Source organism: Syngnathus acus, chromosome 10 (genome assembly GCF_901709675.1).
Source record: "Syngnathus acus chromosome 10, fSynAcu1.2, whole genome shotgun sequence".
In the NCBI taxonomy this organism is placed as follows: Eukaryota; Metazoa; Chordata; class Actinopteri; order Syngnathiformes; family Syngnathidae; genus Syngnathus; species Syngnathus acus.
In genome coordinates this window covers 6,413,732-6,438,669 of record NC_051095.1, presented here as the reverse complement: position 1 = coordinate 6,438,669, position 24,938 = coordinate 6,413,732, and the positions used below count along the sequence as shown (strand labels likewise).

The 24,938-nt window shown below is 46.8% G+C and overlaps 3 protein-coding genes and 1 long non-coding RNA gene across 11 annotated transcripts; 3 read left to right on the top strand and 1 right to left on the bottom strand.

Moving 5' to 3' along the window:
* The first annotated feature begins 320 nt into the window (after window positions 1-320).
* Window positions 321-8,847, top strand: LOC119129498. The gene is made up of 3 exons (XR_005099201.1): window positions 321-332; window positions 530-533; window positions 8,799-8,847. It is a non-coding gene; the product is annotated as an uncharacterized LOC119129498 (long non-coding RNA).
* nat16 (N-acetyltransferase 16) lies at window positions 1,437-10,054 on the bottom strand. 6 transcript variants are annotated; one of them, XM_037262748.1, is made up of 8 exons: window positions 9,720-10,053; window positions 9,362-9,646; window positions 6,368-6,751; window positions 5,875-6,006; window positions 4,810-5,035; window positions 4,343-4,567; window positions 3,936-4,273; window positions 1,437-3,860 (listed from the first exon to the last, which is right to left on the bottom strand). In XM_037262748.1, exons 5-8 carry the CDS (start codon window positions 5,026-5,028, stop codon window positions 3,632-3,634), a joined length of 1,011 nt encoding a protein of 336 aa, XP_037118643.1. In that variant the 5' UTR covers window positions 5,029-5,035; window positions 5,875-6,006; window positions 6,368-6,751; window positions 9,362-9,646; window positions 9,720-10,053; the 3' UTR covers window positions 1,437-3,631. The 6 variants fall into 6 exon arrangements, with proteins under 6 accessions (XP_037118643.1, XP_037118642.1, XP_037118645.1 ...); XM_037262747.1 differs by having other exon boundaries at window positions 9,362-10,053; XM_037262750.1 differs by lacking the exons at window positions 9,362-9,646; window positions 9,720-10,053 and having other exon boundaries at window positions 6,127-6,430; window positions 6,511-7,988.
* A 1,702-nt stretch (window positions 10,055-11,756) lies between these two features.
* On the top strand, window positions 11,757-19,569 carry mtm1 (myotubularin 1). 2 transcript variants are annotated; one of them, XM_037262675.1, is made up of 16 exons: window positions 11,757-11,918; window positions 12,818-12,892; window positions 12,969-13,041; window positions 13,106-13,200; window positions 13,444-13,554; window positions 13,638-13,739; window positions 14,476-14,559; window positions 14,620-14,769; window positions 14,845-15,030; window positions 15,099-15,281; window positions 15,845-16,000; window positions 16,079-16,126; window positions 16,209-16,301; window positions 16,819-16,932; window positions 17,007-17,183; window positions 17,297-19,569. In XM_037262675.1, exons 2-16 carry the CDS (start codon window positions 12,836-12,838, stop codon window positions 17,495-17,497), a joined length of 1,830 nt encoding a protein of 609 aa, XP_037118570.1. In that variant the 5' UTR covers window positions 11,757-11,918; window positions 12,818-12,835; the 3' UTR covers window positions 17,498-19,569. The 2 variants fall into 2 exon arrangements, with proteins under 2 accessions (XP_037118570.1, XP_037118569.1); XM_037262674.1 differs by having other exon boundaries at window positions 11,763-11,918; window positions 17,294-19,569.
* A 69-nt stretch (window positions 19,570-19,638) lies between these two features.
* On the top strand, window positions 19,639-24,914 carry mtmr1a (myotubularin related protein 1a). Of its 2 annotated transcripts, XM_037262660.1 has the most exons (18): window positions 19,639-19,945; window positions 20,525-20,615; window positions 20,767-20,832; window positions 21,108-21,189; window positions 21,302-21,396; window positions 21,662-21,769; window positions 21,831-21,929; window positions 21,999-22,082; window positions 22,231-22,380; window positions 22,727-22,915; window positions 22,981-23,166; window positions 23,230-23,388; window positions 23,463-23,510; window positions 23,666-23,758; window positions 23,829-23,942; window positions 24,006-24,049; window positions 24,114-24,246; window positions 24,509-24,914. In XM_037262660.1, exons 1-18 carry the CDS (start codon window positions 19,857-19,859, stop codon window positions 24,656-24,658), a joined length of 1,980 nt encoding a protein of 659 aa, XP_037118555.1. In that variant the 5' UTR covers window positions 19,639-19,856; the 3' UTR covers window positions 24,659-24,914. The 2 variants fall into 2 exon arrangements, with proteins under 2 accessions (XP_037118555.1, XP_037118556.1); XM_037262661.1 differs by lacking the exon at window positions 20,767-20,832 and having other exon boundaries at window positions 19,641-19,945.
* The last annotated feature ends 24 nt before the right edge of the window (window positions 24,915-24,938 follow it).

Here is a 24,938-nt window from a genome sequence, read left to right as displayed (position 1 = left end):
GTGGAAGAGGTGGAAAATGAGGCGGGCCAAGAAGATTCTGCCAGGTCTTTTGGATTGCCGCTGTTCACCCGGCCCCACTGACAGCGTGGCCTCAGATGGCAAAGCCACAGAACCAGCCATCAAATCTATCTTGAAAAAAGTCACTTCGATTTGGAAGTAGGGCAAGAGATCCGGAGTTGTTGGCAACGAGAGGTAGAAGGACAGCGACCGATCAAGATTCAACGCCATCACCACTGAAAGAGACACAGACAGAGAGAGAAGGCTCTTCCTACTAATTCTATTTATTTCTTTGTATAAAAAAAAAAAAAAGAGTATGGCAAAGCAATGCTGTTGTTTTTAACGATGGTCCACGGAAATCATGCTTTTCTATATGGTGATGCTGGGAAGGAGGAAAAGATATGCAAGCTCCTGCCCTTCATTCTGATTCAGGATGTGGTCTTCAATCTGAGCGCTTTTGTAAAAGTACCTATCAGCTCCTTCCTTCGCCCCTCGGTGAAGTGCTCCTCTCTCTAGGGAATCTAGGCACAAGAAACGTCAAGCATGGACAGCTTCCTGTTGCGCTCGTCCCAGGTGCCACGTGATGGACATTTGCGCGCCAGTCAAACTACGACAGACAAGAATCGGGACCAGTACAGGACGCGACCATGTCCATTGTTTGACGACGCAGCATGCTGAACTCTGCTGCTTGTGAAAATGAGGTGGACAGTTCCTCTTTACTTCGAGGCTCACTCGGGAGGCCTGAAATTCAGATGCCATCTGCAGAGATGAGCGGAGTGCGCCCCCAAAATGTAGCGCCGATGAGGGGCCAGGAGCTGAAGTGCATGCAGATCAATATGGAGGAATATAGAAATGACCAATAAATCTCTACATTAACCCAAATGCTGTTTCATTCAATGTCCAACTCAATCTGTGTTGGCGTTATTTTATGGTCCTGAAACTCACAATATGAAGCCACGTTGAGCGGACCTTGAGTTTTTTTGTCCAGGATGGTTCTGGTAGGGAATGAGCTCTGCATCATGGAACCCGTAACCGAGAAGTTCCCGGAGTATTCCCATGTACCTGTTACCACGGTTACGGTGTAGCCTTCAATCTGAGGATGCATTTATTTAGTACACAAGCTCTTCCTCTACTCATGTGTGCCCAATTGCTGACCTTAAATTAAGTACGCGTACACGGCTCAAGTACTTACCAGGTTGTGTAAGGGTCTTTGTGCCTTGTCTCCCGGACTTGGTCGCGATTTGCTTTTTGCACTTCAGAACACACCTCCCCTGCATTCCTTAGTGTGTGTGCGCACGTGAGTGTGTTTGTGCGTGTGTATAGCCCCACTCCACACACCCGCGCACACACCATTACGTAACAAACATCAACACAGCCATTGAAGCTTAAACGAACAGCTTGTTCATAATGGCTAAAACCAAAACAAAGTCCAACTGTGCTTCACACCAAAAAGGATGAGACGGGGGTTTATTTCAAGACGGTGAACATGAAACCAAAATTCAAATATTACATGACTCTACCAAACTAAAGTGATGGGTGACTTGAGCAGCATTGAACGCCATGATGCTGGTGGCTATATCATCAGTTGAATGTAAATGCTGAAAGAAAACAGAGATTCTAGTCATCTTTACAAACACTTAAATGAGGAATGACGCTTTGCTCATGCACGCACCCCTTTCCAAAATTCACACTTTTTTTTTTTTTTAGCAAGGCATCATCCACATTATCACTAAAAAGACACGAGTAGTATACACAAGACATAATTCTATGTTCACTATGTTATAAAGAGCGGCGGTAGTTTGCATGACGTTTTTTTTGCCTGTATGATCTCGTTAAAAATGTCCTTCCAAAAATAGACGGCATGTATCGCTTATGTATAATGTACGCGCGTCACTCCTGACATAATCTGCCTCTCGTTTCTTTAGGATTGCTCTGCACTGCTGCTTGATGACAAGTTGTAGGTAAGGATGCTACTCCAACATTATTGCCACTGACTACTAAAGTGCATGACAATGCAATGGCTTGCTTAAAAATACACATACAGAGTCCAACTAATAGTCAGGGTGGACAATTATTAGCATGAGCAAAGTGCAGTTTGGACCTACGAAAAGGCTCAGCGTTTGAATGAAACCTTTCTGCCAGGTTTCATATTTGATTAGGATTGAGAAAATATTTGAGAGATGTATGGCACTTACAATCATGATCAGTGATGATTTGAAAATGCAGGAAACCTATCAATATGCAGCACTATTCCTAAGAAATCACAACGTCTCATCAGTAGTGAGATAGCATTAGCGCAAGCCTCGTGTGGTTATTGAGGAATGACCATGTCGGTGACCCCGGATCTCGTGTCTAGAACTTTGAGTAGGTTCTTTAGATGATTCGTGAACTTCTTTGGTTAAAACTAAAGTGTGAGGCTTTATGAAAGATGGAAGGAACGAAACTTCTGAACGTATTTGTATCTTCCGCCAAAATATCATTTTGAAAAGCTTGGAGTGGACGACAGAATTTCTGCATGCGTTTTGTCATTGACACTTTATGACCAGAGGTCAAGAATCAAAAGATAACTATGGAAAATATTTCTATTCTCATGACCACTGAGGTCCTGTGTTATAACCGTATATCATATGATCGACTCGAAATATCAGGCTGAACCTTACAACGGAAGATTCTTTGCCGTTATTGTTGTCAGGGTGCTTTGGAAACGACCCTTATGAGGTATTAGTAACTCGAACGTCATTCACGATCTTAGCACACTTTTCAAGCATTTAGTTTGGCGCCAGAGTAGCCACCTTCAAACAAACAAAAACGTATTTGACACACATCTCAAAAAACACGCAGTTGGCAAAACTAGTGAATTAGTAACATACTTGTGTTACATCCAGTTACAGTGAAGAGCAGCTGATAATGAATGTCATTTTGATCTCAGTAGTTGGTGTCCCTACAAAAACACAAAACGCCAGCATGGTTTTGTTGCGTTCCCGTGCTGATGTCACCAGAAATGTCAAAGGGTGCAACAAAACTGGAATTCAACAGCCGAACCTTCAATCAAGCCGCCCAGCAGGGTCAACATGTTGCTGAGGCCCCACCAGGAGCTGGTGAATGGTGGTGACCAGCTGGAATCTTGCTGGTACCACCGACGACCCGCAGGGCAACTACAACACGTTGGTCTCGCTGGGTGGCTTTGCCTCGCTTGGCTACGCAATTGGGCAAAGGTTCAGGAGCGCCGATCTTGACAACATTACCACGCTGGTTCATGCTGTTATTGTTTTAGCGGGGTGGGGTGGGGGAGGGAGGGTGTGGATTCTCTTGAAAGGGAATTTAAAGTGCCTTCAGACTTGTCCGCGTACTTGTAAGCCGATTCCAGTGATTTGGAGATACCATCTGGGCCTCAATGCACGGCTGCGAGACTATAAGGTTGTGCCGGGATGTATCTGGAATATGACAACAATCAATCAACCGCTCAATCATCCTCTTGCTCTGGGGAAAAAAAAAAAAAAAAGACATCAAATACTGCTTATGGTAACACAAGGGGGGCGTAGACTTGTGGTGCTTTTCTAGTAGAGTTAGTCGGTTTGGTTTCCATCCCCTCCACACCACAATCTGGCCGTGTCCGTTCCCTCATCCTTCCCGACTACATGACGTCAGCCTCCACCACGCATTGCTCCGTGTATTCTTTCACCAGCTCCACGCTCAGGGCGTGGCGGCAAAAATCGGCCATGGGTTTCCACAGGGGCGGGTCCAGGAACATCTGGCACATGACGTGACCCTTCAAAGTGGCCGTGTGACGCTGCAGGTGGCTCAAGAACTGCTGGCGCACCAGATCCAGGTCTTTGCCGAACATGTCGATGTTCAGGTAGTACCTGGTGGGAAACAAAGCGGGAGTCAGTGGACTGAACCGTAATGTTGATAGGACGCCGCCTCGAAAAGCTGCATACCAGTCCTCTCCAATAGGGACCCTAAAGGGAAAGGTACACAGGCTCCCCACGCTCGGCTTTGACGCGTCATCCACCATCCAGTCAATATCCTTCTTCATCAAGATGGCCATGTTCCCGGGCACGGGCTTGAAAGGCTGCCAGTCTTGAATGATGGTGGCGTTCGGGAGGACACCCCGCATCAGGTCGCTCGTCAGAAAGAGCCGAAGGACGGCGCCCTGGTCCAAACGAATTGGAGGCGCATTTGGGAAGGATGCGGACGCCGGCTGGGTTTCCCCGTGGCCGAGGTCAGTGAGTCGGCGATTGAGTTCCTCGGCTCGGAAGCGCACCAGTAGGATGCCCTGCGGAGAGGAAAGCCGCGCTAGCATCCGAGCCGGACGGGACCTCGTGTGGATCGGCAGCCGCCGTACCTGCTTGGTTATGATGCGATACTTCTGGAAATCTTTGGGACCCAGCTGATCGTCGCGGGTCAGGCGGCTGACCTTTACTTCGGGGTATTTGGACTTGACCAGCTCAGAGCAAAAGCGCAGCAGAACCCCCGCCACGCCCTTGCCCCTTTCCTGGGGGGCCACGCGGAGGCCCTCTACTAGCATGGTCTCGCCTTCGTCGATCACGCATACCGACTCCAGGGCGATCTTTCAGGAACATGATAAAAACGTGAAAGGCTCTTGTCGTCAATGCTTTGGGTGGTTTAGAGCTCAGGGTCAGAACGAAAACAAACAAACAAAAAAAGATGGAACTATCCTTCAAATCCAATCAAACGACGTTGACTGACAAAGTAAATCAAATATTGTTTTCTCTGGCTATTTATAACTTTTGAGCACAGCTGACTCGTTTCACATGAGTTGGGGAAGGCCGCCCGGCGAGTATGACGTACCACTTTTCCCTGTTTGCGTGCCAGGATGACTGTGCGGTTGGTTTCCTGCAGCCAGCTGCTGTACCTGGTGGGCAGGTAGTCCAGGCCTCCGTAGATGTCCTGGCTCATGGCCATGATGTCGTCAAAGTCCTCCTCGGTGGCCACGGTGAACTGAAGGCCGGCCTGGGACAAGGACTCGGACAGCTGGGGCGCGCTCAGGCTGTTGTCAATCTTCATCATGAAACAACTGATGAGACAACAAGCGAAGGCAAAAAGCTTACGTTGGATCGATTTGGTCAGAGCCGCGACAAAGCATAACAACACCTGCTGCGTTCATTCTCTCCGAAATAAGGCGAGAAACCGAGGCGCTGACCGAAAAAGAGGCTCACAACAGTGCAAACAAAACAGACAAAAATAAACGCCAAAAGTCGTGTTTTTAATCAGGTCAAAAAAAGACATTGTGGTACATTTGAAAAGTAACAAGGGAGGACTGAGGATACAATCTCGGCAGTTTTACATCCAATTGTTAACGGCGATTTCATGTACGTGTTCCGAGTATGACGACAGGCAGTGCCAACAAGAAGGCCTTGCATTCCACTTTTGTTCATGGCAACCAACACAATTAGATCAGCGGGCCAATGGGCCAAAAAGCTACACACGGATTTGTAAATCAACAGTGCCAACAGACTGACGGAGCTTTAGAGTGGGCCATTGTCCAAAGACAACGAACGGCAATAAATCACTCCGTTCCTCTCTTCGGGAAAGGACAAACTGGAGGGTCCAGTGAAGGCCTGAGAACACAGCGAGCGGAAGAAAGATGTTCAAGAAAAACACGTTAACGAGGGCTCCCACATCGCCGACCGCCGTAGTCGGCACCGTGTCCATTTTACACGCTTGGCTAACTGCTAGCAAAAGGTGCTCCCTGTTTTCCCTTTGACCGAAATCTACTCTATTTGCATTTGTCAGTTCTTCAGCGATGATTTTTTTTTTTCCACTTTAAAGGCCAAATCAGCTAGAACTGACTTTTGCGGGGTTTTTTATTATGCCTCGCCCAACCTCTGCAGCAAAACGTGAGAAGGAACACACCATGTTCAGGCTGGAATTATCCTGTCCGGAAGGTGCTTGAGAACACGGACACCAAAAAGGAGTCATGGCGGATCCTGCGCCCATCCAAAGGCTCCACGTTGTTGCTACTACTTGCACATACTGTAGCTAAACCTGGAACGAACCAGTGACACACACACAGTCACCGCAACAGGATTAGTTGAGAGAAAAAAAAATGTCCGCGTGTCGTAAACCATTTTAGACGTAACTCTAACGTATGGGTTTTATACGTACATGCTCATGTCTTGGTAAATGGCCAAGCTCTTCTGTAGTTTGAGTCGTTACGGTTCGAGTTGGACGATGACGCCTCATACACACACACACACACACACACACGTACACACACACACGCTCAACAACTAAAGAAGTCCCTCCACCAAATATCGAGGCTGATAGACACGTGAAACTCGAAGCAAGAGTGAACAAGCCGTGTTTGAGTCTAGAAGATGCCAATATCAGCCTTTTCTGCACGTACGGTCCAACATGTCGTCTACAGAACGCCGCCGCAGAAGTCACCCGGGTCTTGCGCCTCGTCCCTCTGCGAGGAAAAACCAAGCGTCATTCTCCACACACTTAGCACTTTTACGTGGCACGTGTCATGAAAGTGGATGACCTTACCTCCATGAGTAGAAGCTTCCCGGCTTTCCTGACGCAAAATGCCTTTGCGGACATTCTGGAGCTCGGACGATACGGATTCATGGCACATGATAGGCAGGAAAATCCAGACTTCAAACATCTCGGTGGATTTGAAGAAAAGCCTTTTCCGCTAAACTTATTCTGATTTAATTGAAGCGATAAATTATTTTTGGGACTCCTCTGAATGTTTTCCTGGCCTGTTGAGGACAAAGCAGGCGGAACGCTGTGGGCGCAAATGTTTCCTGTTATCAAAGCAGGGTCAAAGTGGGGAGAGGATAGTATGGGGGGGATGGGTAGTGGTGGGATTATCCCACTCCTCCTGCTGTTGGTATTGCTTTGCCGAGTGGAATAAATAAGACGTCAAAAAGAAAGGCCTCATGGTGTTGTATTTGAGGAAAAAAATCTAAAGAAATGACACGCTGTCCGCTCTCCTGTGTCCAAACACGGTAGTCTCTTCTTTCTTGGAGTCCCGTCGCTATGAGCCGTTCAATCTAATCTTTGACGTTCTGAACCAAATATGTCATCCAAAAGGGTCCCAGTGCCAATACACAACACAAACATTGTTTGGCTTTTCATCACAAAGAGCCTGACAAGCCCTTCTTCACTTTCCAATTGTTTTACAGCTTAGGTGTCAAACTCAAGGCCCGGGGGCCAGATACGGCCCGTCACGTCATTTTATGTGGCCCCGCGAAGACACATTGTGCATCGACGTTGTGTCAATAGTAAATTGAAAATTGAGTTCACGTTTTAAAAAAATAGAGATATTACTAGCAATTTTTTCTTACAATTTAAGTTTTTAAAATATTTGAGCAGTTTTTACTACGCTCTGGTTTCAAAACTAATCATTCGTCAGTTTGTTGTGTGGCCTATACAATATAAGGCGTTGGCAGTCATAATGGCCCTTCAAAGGAAACTCTAACGACAATGCGGCCCACGACAAAATGTATTTGACACTCCTGTTTTGCAGTATTTTTTTAAATTTCAAAAAGACCTAAAATTACTTTAGGATAACCTCCATAAAACTAAAGATTTCTTTTGAGCAACACAAACAATTGAAAGAGCTCAAATGGCGCATCAGGTAATGAGCGACTATCTCGTGCTAGCTGGTTTTCATTCACCAAATATCTTTTGCATAGGAATTGTGTGATGATAGCTGGAGGAAAGGTGTTTATGAAAGGGCGGCTTTGTGTTGTGTTTGTCTATTTTGCCTCTCCCTTCCATGATTAATACATTCTTTCAATCGCGAATACCAGACTGTCAGAAGGCATCAGCTCACATTGTCTCGCTCTGGCTCTCGCTCTCTGTCCTTCTTCATTTGACAGAGTAACGGTCGCCCCTTTGTTGAGGTCCCGCGCTTTGAAGGGAAAGTATCCTGTTCTCTTCACATCTTTCAAGTTGCCAACGACACTGTGCTAAGACTGCTGTCCTAAGGCCGCCCACGACGAAGTCAAAGTCTGTCCTCATCCACACTGGTCCTGACCTCTTCCAGCTCTCTTGTAGCCTCGATTAAACACATAATCCAATAGTTTGAAGTACTAAATGGTTGGGCGAGGTTAAATTGAGCTGTCGTTGCAGTGTGTGGGCAGCGCATGGCAACGAAGTTTGAAGACATGAAACGCTAACAATGCAGCTCATCAAAACTTTGAGGATCCAGGCCCGCGACAAGAAATGTGGTTGTCTATCACAAAAAGAGACAAAAAAAGTCTCAAGGAACCAGGGAGTCAGGGCACAGGAAGTCAGCCATCTTGAAAGTTATTTTTTGGCAGCGACTGCAAACTTTTCCAATAGAATTCCTCACAAATTTGAACCACATGAACTCAAGAAAATTGCAGAAATGATTGTTGTGCTTTTGCTCATTGAGTAACGAATAGAAATGTACGCTGAATATTTTACTTTAAATTCAGTCCACAAAGCCAGTTTGATTTTTCAACATGAAATTTTGTAGGCATGTCTAAAATGAGTAGACGCACAAAAAAGTCTCATGCCCAGAAACGAACAAGAATCCATCGATTTGCTATTTTGGGCCGCTTTCTTTCATTTGTAGAGGGGTTCTTGAAAAAAAAGGCTTGGTGGATAACAATAGCCAATCAGGACACGCTGCTTTAAAATTTGTTATAAAAAAGACGTCCCCCTGAAGTGATGGATACCACGTAGGCACTGTTTCACGTTGCGGATCGTGACGTCACGACAAATGGCAATTGAGTTATGTGGGATGGAACGGGATGGCGGCTACGCTCATATAGCATTTAAGTGTGCAAAGAACAAAACAGCAGACAACTACAATTAACTGCAGTTGATGCTTGAACATGCTGCCTGACACTAATGATTTTTTTCTTATCGACACTTGTGTTCCCTCCAAAACGTCAATACAAGCCAAATGGCATCATCAGCATTTTTCCCTGCACGATCTTAACTTGCTCCCATCCCTATGGCAATAAGAAACATGCAAATAACGAGGCCATGCATCCTGAAGCAGGATTCAAAGTGACATAGGCGATTTTCCAGGAGCACTTTTAAATGTTGATTGCACACGTTTATCGGCAGCATCCTCGGCATAAAATAGCGGAGCGTCTCCACTTACAACCTCAGTCGAATATGTCGTCAAAGCGTCGAAATGTGTTACCTTCGCGTGGGGGTGGATAGGAGGAGGGGGGGGGGGTGATTCCAGCGCATCGGACGCTATGTACGACGATGGAGCTGTGCACAAATCCGGCCGACTGTTTCACAAATGGGACACGAGCTGATTCCCTGCCCGCCTGCCCGGTGGGCCTAATCGGACGTTCGACGGACTACGCTCCCCCCCCCTGAGATTAACCTTAACGCGGGCTCTTACCGAAGGATGAGGGCTCGGTGCCGTGTCGAGTCGAGCCGTACGTCCTTGGATGGTGGAGGTCGCGGATGGTGGAGGCTGCTTCCGCTGATGAAGAGACGACGAGCGACGTCCTCCGCGGTTGATCGTGGCACTGTAGCCCCGCCCCTACCAGTTGTCCGCGTCGAGCCAACGAGAGGAGCCAACTGGACTCACTGGAGCGGGCCAGTATCCACCCTGCGTGCACACTCTTCCTCGGAGACTGCATGTGAGTGGAATTCCAAGGAGCGAGCCAGCAAACTCCTCATCCTGCATCCATCAAATGAGACTTATTGAGCCCAAGCATGAATTCAACATTTGAAATGCCTCACGATGCACTCACTAACAAAAATAGCCCAAAAACTGGAATAATGCTAATGGAAACGTAAATAATAATTTTAAGACAAGTGAAATGAAATTTTCTGCGGCAATGTTGGCCGGATAAATAAAATCCACGCAACAACAGCAGCATGCATGGGTCCATAACCCCCCGCCCCCCCCCCCCCCCAGCTACCCAATTAAAGATGGTCTTGCAACACAATACCTCCTACCACCACTAGAACGCTCCATCGTCATGGATGCAAACAAATTTGAAAACTGTTTTTGTCGACGCCGTCGGAAATTCGGAACGCTTGAAAATGTCATTGTCAATTCCAAGCCGTTTACATGCTCCACGTCTCAAGCGCGTGTGCGCAGCAGCAGCAGCACGCTTATGACAATGTATTGTCAAATAATTCCCACCATTATGTTCAATCGGGCTACTTTCGAACCGTGGGGACGATTTCTTATTTTGCTTTTGTGACGTTCAACAGTTGATTGTTTTTAGGCATGCTATGACAGTTCCGTTATTTGAATTGTTTTAATTGTGTGTTTTAATTGCTTATGTGATGGATTATCACTTTTATGATTTTCACTTGCGACTTGTTCTTTTTGTTCTTAATGTTCTGACTTGTTTTAATAGGAACAGACGAAATAATTTGTTTGCTTTTGGGATAGTTCTGACTTTGCTCATCTTACTATTTTTAATGGTGGGCAGACATTAGTGTAATTTTATTCCTCGGAAGATGGCCATTTTCTTTTGTTGTATCGTGGCATTTTATTGATCTTTTCTTAATCTTTCATGATGTCTACTTAGTACATCATCACATAGGACGGTTTGACTTGTGTGATTAGCGACGAGGTTTCAGTGTACTTTACAATCTTAATCTTTTGATCGCTTTTGGCCTCCAAGCTGCAACCAATCACAGGCCTTTGCAACAAAACAAAAAAACGTTGTTGTTGTGCAGTTCATTAAATTAAATGAAAAGTGTGAGAACGGAAGGAAAACCAAAAGACAAAGGATGCGACTGCATTGTGCCGAATAGCAAGGTGAAGTAATTTGGAAAAATAATTTATTAGCAATATTGAGAGAATATTGTGACTAAATATGCAACTGCTTTTTCAAGGCTGCAATGATGGAAGCAGCAGAACGAATTGTAAAGTCTACAAAAGCATTTTGTCCATCACAATGCTTTTGGAGGGGACTGTAATTTTCTGAACGTTAGCGCCACCTACTCTGCTGGAGTGTCACTCAGCGACCGTACGACGCGCATCCTGCAAATTTGCTGGTGCCAGACTGCAATTATGCATGGGCTGTGATTTTATGTTTTACTATCACCATTCACCACTGGATGCCAGACATAGCTGAGTTGCACTTATACTATGCCTGGCAAAGCAGACCTTTCTGTCTGGCATACTTTTTAGAACAGTTTGCCAAGTGTCCGAACCGTCGGTTCTTCCAAGCCTGCCTATTTTGTTTGCAACAAAAACTGAGGAGGGTATTTGCAAGTGTTGTGAGAGAGGCACCTGACTTGAGACCTCCACTGTGAGGTCGATCAGGTGGAGTCTCCACTGTGGGAAATTTCCTATCTTATAACGCTTTTTGTTGCAAATATAAGATAGTTAAATTGTAAATGGTTTGATTTTGTGACTAATCCTATCCCCTAGTCATTTATCAGCTTGATTTTAGGCATTTTATGCAGCCCTGCTCCAAAAATCCCATGTTTTCCACTTCTTTGGCTTGGAAATTATAAGTTGATGAAACTGACTTGATGAGATTCCAAACTGGAGCCAAACTAAGGACTTGATTCAACAATATCTCATAGCCACTAATTATCGTTTACTAAAGACACTTTTTACCAAATAACAAAATATTTCACATTTCCGAAAGAAAGTTAAAGAAGTACACTTTGAAGTTATGAATGGGCGTTATCCATCTGGTGAATGTTTTTCAATGAAGAGAATTGTCTTTAGAAAATGTTTCTTTTGGTGTTGTTTTGAAAGATGTTAAGGACGACATATGTCGCTCCCACATCCGGAAGTGGAGGTGGAAATGAAGAGGAAGACCCTCGGAACTCAGTTTCCCAGCATGCTTCGGGAGCGTGCATTTGACAAGCAGCCAATGGGCGCCATGACAGGCCGGCACATGACGTCGGTGGGCTGAAGAAAGTTCCTGGCGGCGAACAGCTCGACGTTCGCCCCACGGGAGAATCGCGCTTTGCGGGTAAGTTCACTCGTTTGGCTGCGATGCGTGTTCCCGACTGCATCTCGAGGGTCGTCAGAAAGGTGTTGGCCGACGGTCGAGTCTGAGTTTGTCCGAAAAGGTTCGAGCGTTTTACTGAGAACGAGCTTTGCTGGGCGCCTGGGCCTCGGCTATTTCCTGGTAAAGTGCTCCTCAGCTGTGCCTGCTGGAAGGAACAAGTTGAAAAAGTTGACTACGGGCCCTACACAAAAACTCTCTCGCCTTCCTGGCAGCTGTCGTGACCGAAGTCAACAAGCCATTCTTTCAGTCGTCCCCGTCGCGATGTGAGCGCTTGTCCTCAAGCACGTTTAGCCATCGAGCTCTCAATGCACCACGGGCCGCCCAGTTGTGTGCACTTTTTTATTTGTTTTGGTTTTTAGCAATACAATGACCATACTGCTGCGTTTGCCTTCTAACTCAATTTGCTCCCTAGCAATCTTTCTTCAAGTCATTCTCTTTAGTCTGAGTTTGCCCAAATGTCAGACTAAGTACATACATGGCACTGTAAATAAATAATAGCACATGCGCAGTTGGGATTGCCAGCATTTGCAGTTGTGCTTTGCAGTGAACCGAGACAAGTCCTTTATCAGAAAGTGAACAAATGCGTCTTTCCACCACACATATTGTCTATGCAATCAAGATCAAGGCCGTTGCAGGCAATGGCTGTTGCACTTGAACTCCTCCAAGGTTAATGTCGGTCCCTAAAAGAATGACATCAAAGTGTCAAAGCCTTGATGTGTAGATGAAGCTGAAGAACATGCACAATATGTCCCTTAGTGCCACTGTTTCCCAACTAGTGATGCAATGAAAAATATCATCCTGGAACAAGACAGGTTGGCAGACATTCCCTGACGCTTTCTGCTTCTCCTTGTGTCCTTCAGCCTGTGAAAAAGTCAACGATGGCCTCACCGGTCTCCGTCTACAACTCCAGCGTCTTGGATGCGCACATCTCCAGCGTGAGTCAGAGACCCTTTTTGTGAACATCGGTGGAAGGGGAGGAATAAGAAATAAAACCTGAATTTATCCCCATAGACCTCCCGAGAGTCTCTGAAGATGGAGTTGTTGGCCGACGTCACTCTGCTGCCTGGAGAGGAGAGAATCATAGGTGAGCGAAGACTGGCGTTCTTCATTGATCGACAATTCCTTTGAGCTCCTCTTTCCCTGTGCAGACAAGGACATCATCTACGTGTGTCCGTTCAGCGGCGCCGTCAAAGGCAAAGTGTTGATTACAAACTACCGACTCTACTTCAAGAGCTCAGATGCGGTAAGTTCACATTGTCGCTGTATTTCAGGCAGCTCAGTTTTATTTACACAGCGCTATGTCGCATAACGTCACCATGAGGACAGAAAAACAATTGCGCTGTTCTAACATTTAGAGGCCAAGCGTCCCTGCTTCAATCTGTTTGTCACTTTCAGTTGAAGTTTACTGGGGGGAAAAAAGTGAGCTCAAAGCTTGGTATTAGGCCTCACGATTGGAACAATGAGTTGACTTTTTTTTCCTCTCCAGGATGTAGCAGTGACACTGGATGTTCCTCTGGGCACCATCAGCCGCGTGGAGAAAATGGGCGGGGCGTCAAGTCGGGGAGAAAACTCGTACGGCCTGGACATTACCTGCAAGGTCCTTGTCACTCTGCTGTTATCTTGACGTTTAGTTCCAGGTGAGTTTTCTCACTCCTCTTGATTTTCTCTTTGTTATGTCAGGACATGCGAAACTTGAGGTTTGCCCTGAAGCAGGAGGGCCACAGCCGGCGAGACATCTTCGAGCTGCTCTTCAGACACGCCTTCCCCGTCTCAAACGGCCTGGTAAGAACACCATGTCCTAAATCTGGCCTGCTGCAAGTTTATCATCTTGCCGTATATGCCAATAGAAAATTTGACACGGCCCAAATCAAACGTTTACAATATAAGGTCAAATGGCCAAATGGTCAAATTATTATTTTTTTTTATTTTATTTCAAATCAAATTGTTTCCAATCAAATATTCATGAAGATTTTTGCTTTTTTTTTGTATTACAATTGTAAACAATTTTGAAAGATACATGATAGCACACTTATTTAAATTTTTTGTAACTATAAAGTACTAATTTGAGTGTTTCGCTGGCGTTAAAATTGTAAAACTAAGTCTTTAAAACGTAATTAAAATTTGACGATTACTTTGTATTTGAAATTATAAATGTGAGTTAAGAGCCCACTTTTTTTGATGTAAGAAAGGTTAGTGAAAACTTCTCACAGAACACAGAGAGATAAACAGATAAACAATACTAACATCAACAACAGAATATTAATAAATCATTAAATAGAACACTTTTATATTTATATTGTTTTAGAATGTCTGTTTTAATGTAAAACATATAAGTGGTTACACATCGTTTTGAATTGAACGTAAGGTGCTTTGGCAGTGTTAACACTGAACTGAGATTGTTTGTTTTTCTTTAAATACGTGAAGCTGCTGAACAGATGTTGGGCTTGCAATGAATCCTTTTTTTTTTTTTTTTTCTCCATGTGACGTCCCTCTTGATTATTTTGTCCCCTTTGTCCAGCCTTTGTTCGCTTATGTGACTCAGGAGAAATATGAAGAGAATGGCTGGAGCGTTTACAGGCCTGTTGAGGAGCTCCGGCGACAGGTAAGACTGGAGAGTCGGGGGGAAAAAAAATGGATGTGTGACAGTGTACACGTGTTTCAGGGCTTACCGAACAGCAAGTGGCGTATTACTTTTATCAACAAGAACTACGAGCTGTGCGACACGTACCCCACCGTGCTGGCTGTGCCCTTTAAGTGTAAAGAGGAAGACCTGAGGAGAGTGGCTACCTTCAGGTCCAGAGCCCGCATCCCTGTAAGACTTCACATGGTTGGTTTGGGCTGGCGGGCAATTCCCGGTGCTAAGCGCTTGATGTTGACTCCGCCGCAGGTCCTGTCCTGGATCCACCGTGAGAACCAGGCGGTGATTGCGCGCTGCAGCCAGCCACTGGTGGGCATGTCGGGGAAAAGGAACAAGGACGATGAGCGGTACCTGGACCTGATCAGGGACGCCAACGACACCGCCAAGCTCACCATTTATGACGCACGTCCCAACGTCAACGCCGTGGCCAACAAGGTCGATCTACTTCCCCCGAACATTTTTGGTCTCCGTCCCGCCGTGACCCCCGGCTTCTCCTTTTGCAGGCCACAGGAGGCGGCTACGAGGGCGACGAGTACCACAACGCCGAGCTGGTCTTCCTGGACATCCACAACATCCACGTCATGCGGGAGTCCCTGAAGAAGCTCAAAGACATTGTCTACCCCACAGTGGAGGAATCCCACTGGCTGTCCAGTCTGGAGTCCACACACTGGCTTGAACACATCAAGGTCAGCCAGTTTTCACATCGTCGTTCTGAGCAATGGCCAATCAAAGTGCTTTATTTGTTGTTTGATGCCATTCTTAGGTTTGCTTAGTTATTAGCATTGTTACTCCGTCTTCTTTTAATTATTCCTCAACATCCCTCCTTTTCAGAAATCTTTAATATGCTCCCATGACTGATCACTGCAAGCATTTAGCCACACTAGCTAGCCAGCGCATTACAATTACATTACAGCGCTGCTCTGGCTAAAGTGGCACAAAATTTGCCTCAGCCTCTTACTTCACTCATGAGGTGACTGATGTAAGAGTGTTGCACTGCGTGTACACTTGAAAATGATTGGAATCTGTTTTCTTATTCGTTGCGATTATAGTAAGGGGTAAAATACCAATTTTGACTCCCAAACTACTTATTTCAAGCCTTGCGCACTCATGTGCACAACATTAAGTAATGGACATTAGCACAACAAAGCTAACGTTAGCCTATACCAAACTGGGAGCCAGCCCTTTCACATCAGAAGGTCTGTGTAAAATGTAAAAGTGTGTGTGTGTGTGTGTGTGTGTGTGTGTATAGCTTGTGTTGTCAGGAGCCATCCAAGTGGCAGATAAAGTTTCCAGCGGTAACTCTGTGGTCGTCCACTGCAGTGACGGTTGGGACAGAACGGCTCAGCTGACATCTCTGGCCATGCTCATGCTGGACAGCCACTACCGCACGCTCAAAGGACTGCAGGTCAGTAGGTGCGCCGTGTCCCGGCCGCACCATTACCGCCCAGCAGTGATGAAGCAGGTCTCACATCCGTCTCTGCAGGTTCTCATCGAGAAGGAGTGGATCAGCTTCGGACACAAGTTTGCATCAGTAAGGAACCCGTCTGTCCCAAGCGCCGCAGTGGAGGTTCATTTGGCTCTACAAAAACATATTGGTCTTTGTCTGTGTGCAGAGGATAGGTCACGGTGACAAGAATCATGCCGACCAAGACAGGTCACCCATCTTTGTTCAGTTCATGGACTGCATATGGCAGATGACCAAGCAGGTATGAGAGTCACCTCTCTCACTTTTGACACTCTGTCGTTTTGTCGTTGTATGCTGTCTGGTACCACTAAAGGTGTGTCATGTGACTAACGGAAAGAAAACGGGCAATGCCTAAAAGCATCATTTTTGTCAATACAATGTCACAAGAACCCAAGAGTGTATATGCAACAAAACTAAAGTCTGCTCTTCAAGTCAACTCTACGACCTGTTTTTTGTTAACAAGGCTGGCCTCAAGAATTTTTTTCCTTTGGAACGGCATGCCACACAACTGAAACGACACCTTTGTTTTGATTTGGAGAAGTAGTTTTTGTTGCAAACAAAAACATATGGGTATATTATGTTTTTTTTCCCGGGAATCCCCCCAGAATTTTCCTCCATTTGCCGTAGGCAACATCTAGTAGGAAGAATTTCTGGGGTTTGTAATAAAAAAAAAACTAATAATAAATGGTTTTGCGGCGCCCCTGCGATATCCTTGCCCTGACACTCTAAAGTAATGTTGATGCTGCCCGTTCTTGCAGTTCCCCACGGCCTTTGAATTCAACGAGCGTCTCCTGCTGACCATCCTGGACCACCTTTACAGCTGCCGCTTCGGGACCTTCCTCTACAACTGCGAGAGTGCGCGAGAACAGAATGTGAGCACGGCGGAGGGGCCTGCGCGCGAGGCCACCAAAGCGGCTAACCGAGCGTGCGCGTGTTTAATTGGCAGGCCCTGCGGCAGAAGACTGTGTCGCTGTGGTCGTTGATCAACAGTAAGACGGACGTTTACTTGAACCCTTTCTACACGCCTGAGTCGGGGAGAGTCCTCTACCCGGTAGCCAGCATGCGCCACCTAGAGCTCTGGGTCACTTACTACATACGCTGGAACCCACGCATCCAGCAACAGGTGGGAAACTCATGCCAGACAATAGCAGCACTGTGTGCACCTTTGGGTCAACGTGTTTATGGTCCTCTGTCTGCATGCATGTTTGTGTGGTCACGGGTGTACGGAGACAGCAGAGTCCGGTGGAGCAGCGTTACCTGGAGCTGCTGGCGCTCCGTGACGAGTACATCAAGAAACTGGAGGAGCTGCAGCTTTCCGACTCGCCAGCGTCCCCTTCGGCGCGACTGGCCAACAGCGGCTCCAGCGCCAACACCTCGTCTTCGTCCGCGTCGTCGCCAGCGCAGCAGCAGTACACACACCTACACACGCCCTTCTGAGGGTCGACCTCTGATGCGCGCGCACACTCTTCACTGCTAGTGTGTCCGTGCAGTGCTAACAGAGAACGCTAATAGGACTTTTCATTTGTTATTTAGCAGGTGGTTATGTATGCAATATGGCACCGTGCAGCCTTGTCAACACACATACATACACACACACAAGCCTTAATGACGTCTGCTAACTATCATTCCAAGGGCTTGAACACACATAGGTCATGAAGCCACCGTGCTGACTGAAGACGCACAAAAGACAAACGCACGCACACCATTCATTTCAAGTGGAGATGAGCACACAGAGTTGAGGTGCAGCGAGGGGAAAAATGGGGTCATGAAAAGATTGGAATCCCCCTCGTCTGTTCAGTTGCCGGTTCCTCTCTCGGCTCTTAAGCAAGCGGACAAGTTGTGGACGACACATTGTCGCGTCAGAAGCGGACGTTTCCCCGCTCGCGCCAGAGATGATATTGTTAACGTTCAGAATTGCGCGTATTCTCCGAGTGACGCTCTTCCTTATGTCTTCGCAGCTATCCCGATTTGCATTTGGTCTATCGGGAGAAATGTCCGTGACGTAAAGTCCTGCTGTCCTTTGATGCAATAACGGTCGTTTCCGGAGCCAAAAAGCAAATCGGCGACACCCCCGTCGAGCTTGTCAGATGCTCGAGCGTCGTCCAAATGTGTGCCTTGATTCCCCCGCGTTTCACATGACTGCGCTTTGGTTTCCAGTCAACTTGACAGGGTACAATTTTCGTCAGCCCGTCAAATCACAATGTCCCAAAAGTGCTCAAGGTAACAGTCTAAAAGAGTGGTCCTGTGGCCCGTTGCTGACCAGTTAATACAATTATGTGCTTTTTGTGTTCAGGGAACCGCGAGTGGGTCTTATCACGACCGCATTCATTTTTAAATTTCCTGTTTTAAAGCATCTGCACTGAAAACTAAGATAACTAGACAGATGAGTATTTTATTACATTTTCAGAACCGCATAAAAAGATGAGCAAAGTCTAATATTTTGAATCAACAATACAACTGTAGAACGGAATTAAAAAAAAAAAAAAAGACTGCTCAGGAATAATGAATACGCCTTAAAATATAAAACTATTTCTAAGTTGGTCAGCATGCTCCTTGCGTGATTGCTGTGACGCCACTCAAATATTCATGCTTTCCACATCAATTTGGTGGCACATGTTAAAATCATTCACTGGGATTGTCCTTTTTAAGGATAACGCCTTCCATTTTGGAAATAATACAATCGATGGGGATGAACTTACTTGGTCAGTATTTCTTCAGCTACATGTTTAGCTGCCCCTTTAGTCATTGTTTACTCCCATTATTTTCTGTTGAGAGCGGAACCCGTACCGGGCCCGCGGACCAGCGGTTCCAAAATGTTCAACGTGAAAAAAAATTAAAGTTGCGTCACCACATTACATGCCGCTAAACGATCGCCAGAGGTCGAAGTGGCCATAAGTACAAATATCTTCATTCTACATTTTGGTGACTGTTAATCCCGATTGTTTCACTGTAAACGACGTTCCAGTTTTCACGTTAAAGTTAAGCGTCAGCCTGTCCCGGTACTTCTTGTGTGCCGTCATTCACCCTTCTCGTCAACTTGCTCTTAGTCGGAGAGAGATCTTTTGAAAGTTGTCGAACAGCCATGCTCATTTCCCGGCATCCGTCCTGAAAAGCTCGCAAACAGGGTAATGCAGCCGATCGGGAGGCTTTCCTTGAGCTTTGCGGACATTCACTTCAGATGAAATCTATTTTTCTTGTCTTTTCTATAAACACTAGGATCAGGATGTGATTACCTCAGTCCAAAGCTATTTTGCGCTCTCATGTAAAACAATCAATTATCGAGAGTCAAATGTTTTATTTTAATGCGGGAATGAAGGGAATGGTTGCCGGGTTTTTTTCTTGTGGGAAGCGCTTGTATACTACTCGACAACTTGACGTGTCTTTTTGTGGTTTGGTTCCTTTGCTGCGCTTTGTTTTTCACAAAAGGGAAGAAGCAAACAAGACCGCCATCAAACCTCCACAACTGCTTGGTTCTGTAAATATTATTGATTAAATTAATTTAAGATTGACGTGTGACGTCTGTCTGTCACGTGGCCTGTGAGGGGGATGCTGCGTTCCGGGTCGGTCGAGACAAAGCATCGTCGCCTTCGTGCATCATCATTGCCAGCATCTTTATTTCAGGTTGGACGTTGCGTCGGTCCCGGTGTTTCTTTTCTTCTGCATCCGGCTGCTTGTGTGCTTTTCTTCGTTGAGCTTGGCTTGGACCTGATCCAACGTATTTGAGGAAACAGAACCGAGTCCCGCCCCCTGGCCCAAAACCTACGCCTGCGAACCAGTGTCCATCTCTCAGTCAGGGATGGCAGACGAAGCCGGAACCGGGGAGGACCCAACTGGATCTTGGACTTCGACCGTCATCAGCAGCGAAAGTGGACCCGATCCAGACAAGTGATTACATTTCACTTCCTTCCGCTTCAATCGCTTCTTTTTCTTTCAAATCTGGTTTTAGTTTATTTTTAAACCTTCTTGACATATCCTTGTACACTTTCGGTTCATTTTTATCTAAGATAGGCCTGAAGACAATTAAAGGACTTGGCCTTGCTGTTGATCAAGCTTGTAAACCGACCACACAAATGTTTACCATGTTAGCATCGTCCACTGGCGCATGCGCGCGTTAGATGAGCGCACGAGTGATGCTGCCTTCATGTCCTCAGGTGAATATTGTATCGTTAAACGTTCTCCAGTTGGTTAATTTGTGGCCTCCATTGTGATGTGGCATACACAATTGTAAAATCTCTATTTATACTTGTTGCCGTGTTTAAAAACACCGTTATTTAGTTTTAAAAAGCAGACGCTAGCATAACATTGTAGCCTCCTGCACTCGTAATTTCCATTTCACAATTGGAAAATATCATCTTTCCCATACAACCTGAAGGCAGCATGAGTCACAAAGACTGGTATTTTAATGTAAACATTTCTGAGTGCGTGTCACAGAAATCAACATTTAATGTTTGTGTGTATGTTTAGTCCATCCGGTGGTCACGTGGAGTGGTGTAAACAGTTGATTGCAGCAACTTTGTCCAGTCATATCTCAGCCGCCTGTGACGTCATTACCAAGGTAGAATGCAAAATGGATGTTTGTTGTGGTTGCGGGCGATTGCGTACAGGCTTCGTTTGCAGCATTGCTACGTGTGCGACCTCCTTCTTTCTTTGCTGTGTCCTTCTCAATTTCTCTCTCGCGCGGACCCTTTTGGGCGCACGCACGGCAGGACTCTACGGATGAGAGTCTCCGTTGCCACGGTGACGAAGACGCCGAGCATTCCCCCGTCGCTTTGGCAAGTGTCGGCTTCTCTTTTTTCTGGCCTTTCTCCTCGTTTTGCTTTCAATTTCTCTTGTATGTGGCTCCACAAACTGTTGGGGTCCAGTGACTTTTTCCAAGCACCCCACGATCCCAAACAATCGATTTTATTATTATTATAGTTTATAGTATTCAGCTGTTATCGTTAGTCTATGTTAGGTTAAAGAAATGAAATGAAAAATGCATTCTTTGAGAAGCGCTGTGGCGTTAAGAAGTCCCACTGCTCGACTGTATGTGTCCGTGTGCATATAGAAACCTCCAGCACAGAGACTGAAAATGAGTGACAAGGCGACTGCAGTTCCTCTCCTGCCAGGGGAAAGCATCCAGACAACCAGTGAGTTTCAAATGCTTGTCCTGTGACACTTTTGTTCTTCAAATGTCTCTTTTTTGTTTGTTTGTTTTGTTTTTTTAAATACCCCCTCCCCTCTTTTCCTCCATGTTTACAGTTGAGGACGTGATGTATATTTGTCCCTATAGTGGCCTTTTCGACGGAACTCTGACCATCACTGACTACAAGCTCTACTTCAGCAGCACAGAAAGGGTAGCGCACAACTCTGTATCTTGTCAAGACAAGTTACTCCGCAACTACACTTTGTCAGTTATGTTTATGATCAGCTTTCCAATTCCTTTTTGTAGGAAGTCAATTAAGGGCAACACGTACATTCCTCATTTTGTTTTTTGACACTTTCCCATTCATGTTCATGTCGTTTTACAGCATTTCAGTTTGAGAGTGTTTCAGCAATCCCAGGTTTTGCGGTAAATACGTTACTCTGATTTCAACTGTGGAATGATATATTTGGATTCAGGAAAGTCCATTTGTTCTGGCTGTCAACCTGGGCGTCATCAGCCGCCTGGAGACTGTGGGCATCCCCAACCGAGGTGACAACACCGAAGGACTGGAGCTGGTCTGCAAGGTAACGAATGCCGTTCACGCAGGCCCGGCCTATCCCTAATCTCTTTGACCTATCTGCCCAGGACCTGAGGAGCCTGAAGTTCACCTACGAGACAGGGAGGGGCCACGCAAACATAGCGAAGATGCTGGCCTCGCGAGCTTTCCCGCTTTCCCACCAGCTGGTCAGTTAAAAGTTGTCAAGTTAAAACAGTTTGGCAATCGATGTCATTATCTCCCTTGTGCACGCGCAGACCTTATTCGCCTTCCGCTACGAGCAGCGCTTCCACTCTGACGGCTGGAAGGTATACGAGCCACTGGCCGAATTGCGGCGGCAGGTAGGAACCCCCTTCAATGTGAGATAAACTTCTACATATGTGCAAAGAGTAACACAGAGAAGGAAAAGCCGGTAAAAGAAAAAGAAAGGTTACAGCTCACGCTAACTAGCCAAAGAGGCCTATTCTAACATCACCTTGCAACGCTCAGGGCCTCCCCAACGAGAGCTGGACCATCAACCGACTGAACGCGTCCTACCAGCTGTGCGACACGTACCCCGCCACCCTGGTGGTCCCCGCCAACGTCTCGGACGAGGACATCAAGCGAGTGGCGGCATTCCGGGCCAAGCGCCGCATTCCGGTGGGCTTTACCGCATCACTCATTACACCACAACACATACTTTATAAGTCAATATTGGTCCCAAATACATTTCAAGCTGTTTATTGCAATTCTTACCTGAAGCTGAGCATCAAAATGAAACTGAGAATTAAATGCTAACATACCATAAAGGGAAATGTCGTAGGCTCAAGGGCTAACAATTAGCATTTCTCATCTCCCTTTATTATTGCATATGCATAGAATCGTCATCCTTTGTGAAGAAGGATTAAAATTGGTGCTGTCCTGATGCACTGAGAGAGGAGATTTCTAAAAAGAAAATTGTTATTGATCCCAATGATTGCCCAGTCACACGTGTTTTTCTCGTCAGGTGCTGTCGTGGCTCCACCCCGAGTCGCAGGCGGCGCTGGTGCGCTGCGGCCAGCCGCTGGTGGGCCCGGCCGACCGCCGCTGCAAAGAGGACGAGCGCCTCCTCCAGACTATCATGGACGCCAACGCGCACTCCCACAAGCTCAGCATCTTCGACGCCCGACAATTCAGCGTCGCCCGTAGCAACAAAGTACGTCACCCGCCACGCCATCCGACACGGGAGGCACATCGGTGAAACTCGGCTTGTTCTCGCAGGCGAAGGACGGCGGCTACGAGAGCGAGAGCGTGTACGCTAACGCGGAGCTCAACTTCCTGGAGATCCCCAACATTCACGTGATGCGCGAGGCCCTCAGGAAGTTGAAGGATGTGCTGTATCCTGACATCCAACAAGAGCGCTGGCACTCCAACCTTGATCACACACATTGGCTCCACTACATTCAGGTATGTTTGTCGCCTCACGCCGTTTTTTTTTTTTTTATTCCTCCAATCTGTGCGTTCCTTTAGCTGCTTCTGTGTGGAGCGTCCCAAATGGCATCCAAGCTGGAGCGTGCAAAGACATCAGTGGTGGTCCACTGCAGCGACGGCTGGGACAGGACGTCTCAGCTGACGTCTCTGACGATGCTCATGCTAGACAGCTACTACCGCACGCTCCGAGGATTCCAGGTCCGTCTCTCGGTCCGGAGGCGGCACATGCACACTTTGTCCTCAGTCTCCTCTTTCTTTTCTTCTTCTTGTAGGTTCTGGTGGAGAAGGAGTGGATCAGCTTTGGACACAAGTTTGCTGCCGTAAGAACGCGACTCGCATGCCAGGCCTGACCACAGTTAAACCCCTAAATTGGAATTAGGAATTATTTTGTGTTTTATTTGCACACAGATGTTCTGCAAGTATTTTTTATTGTTTTTTAAATGACTGAAATGGTTTTGCGTCTTTGGTTCCTCAGCGCGTGGGCCACGGTGACGACGACCACGGCAACTCTGAGCGTTCGCCGCTCTTTGTTCAGTTTGTGGACTGCGTGTGGCAGATGAGCCGGCAGGTACGTAGCCGCCCAGGACAAAACTCTCCAGGGCCTTTTCCTCCGTGACCCCCGTGACCTTTTCTTCCAGTTTCCCGCAGCCTTTGAGTTCAACGAGCTTTTCCTGATTACGCTGCTGGACCACCTGTACAGCTGCCTCTTCGGAACTTTCCTGTGCAACAGCGAGCAGGAGCGCGCGACCCAGGTGAGCACGGACGAACCTGCGGCCCGATGACGGCGCTTCGCTAACTCCTCTTGTCCTCTGTAGGAGCTCCAGGACCAAACGGCGTCTCTGTGGTCCTACGTCAACAGGTAAGAGGACAGTTTGACGACATCTCGGTCCAGTCTGACCTGTGTTTGCCCGTGTCGCACTCAGCCAGCCCGAGGACTTTAGCAACCCTCTGTATGTCCACGAGCGCCACAGTGTGCTCTATCCGCTGGCGTCCTGCATGCATCTGGAGCTGTGGACGACTTACTACGCACGATGGAACCCTCGCATGAGACCGCAGGTGGGCATCTCCTCTCACGATTGGTGGAATGACAGCATGTATCTCAAAAGCACACAAGTCAAGGTGCTTGTACCTCAAGGCGACCGTGGACTTGAACTCGGTTGATCCTGAAATGTGCTTGAATCAAACATTCATTGAGAATCTTGACGGAAAACAAAAAAAGCAAAACTTGTCTGTTTGGCTATATGGGTGTGCAAAATGACTTCAGGTGTTGTAAATTGTGTTTGTGCAATGTGGAGAATTGATCTGCTTGGCTTTGCAGGTGGCTCAGCATCAAATGCTGAACAATCTGCTGCTGTTGCGGGTTCAACTTGAGCAGAGGGTAGAGGAGCTGCGCAGGGAGGTCCAGGCCAACTCTCCAGCGGCGTCGCCCGAACGCGCCGCCGCGATGGCTGCGGTCACCCCAGTCTGACGGACACACGCTGGTTGGTGCCCATTGACACGACAAGTTCCACAACATAAGCGCTCCCCGAGAGTGGCCCTTACCTTTTTGTCAGATTACATGTGCATCAAAATACGTTGAAGTCACGTTGACCCCTCCCACGCACTAAGCTTGAAAATGGGTGATCGATCGGGAGCCCACTGTGGTGTAAATATCTCAGGGCCTTGCCAATGCAAGCAAGACTTATTTGTCCCCAAGTATTGGTATAAACTTTTAGATTTTTTTTTTTTTTTTTTAAACAATGTTGCAC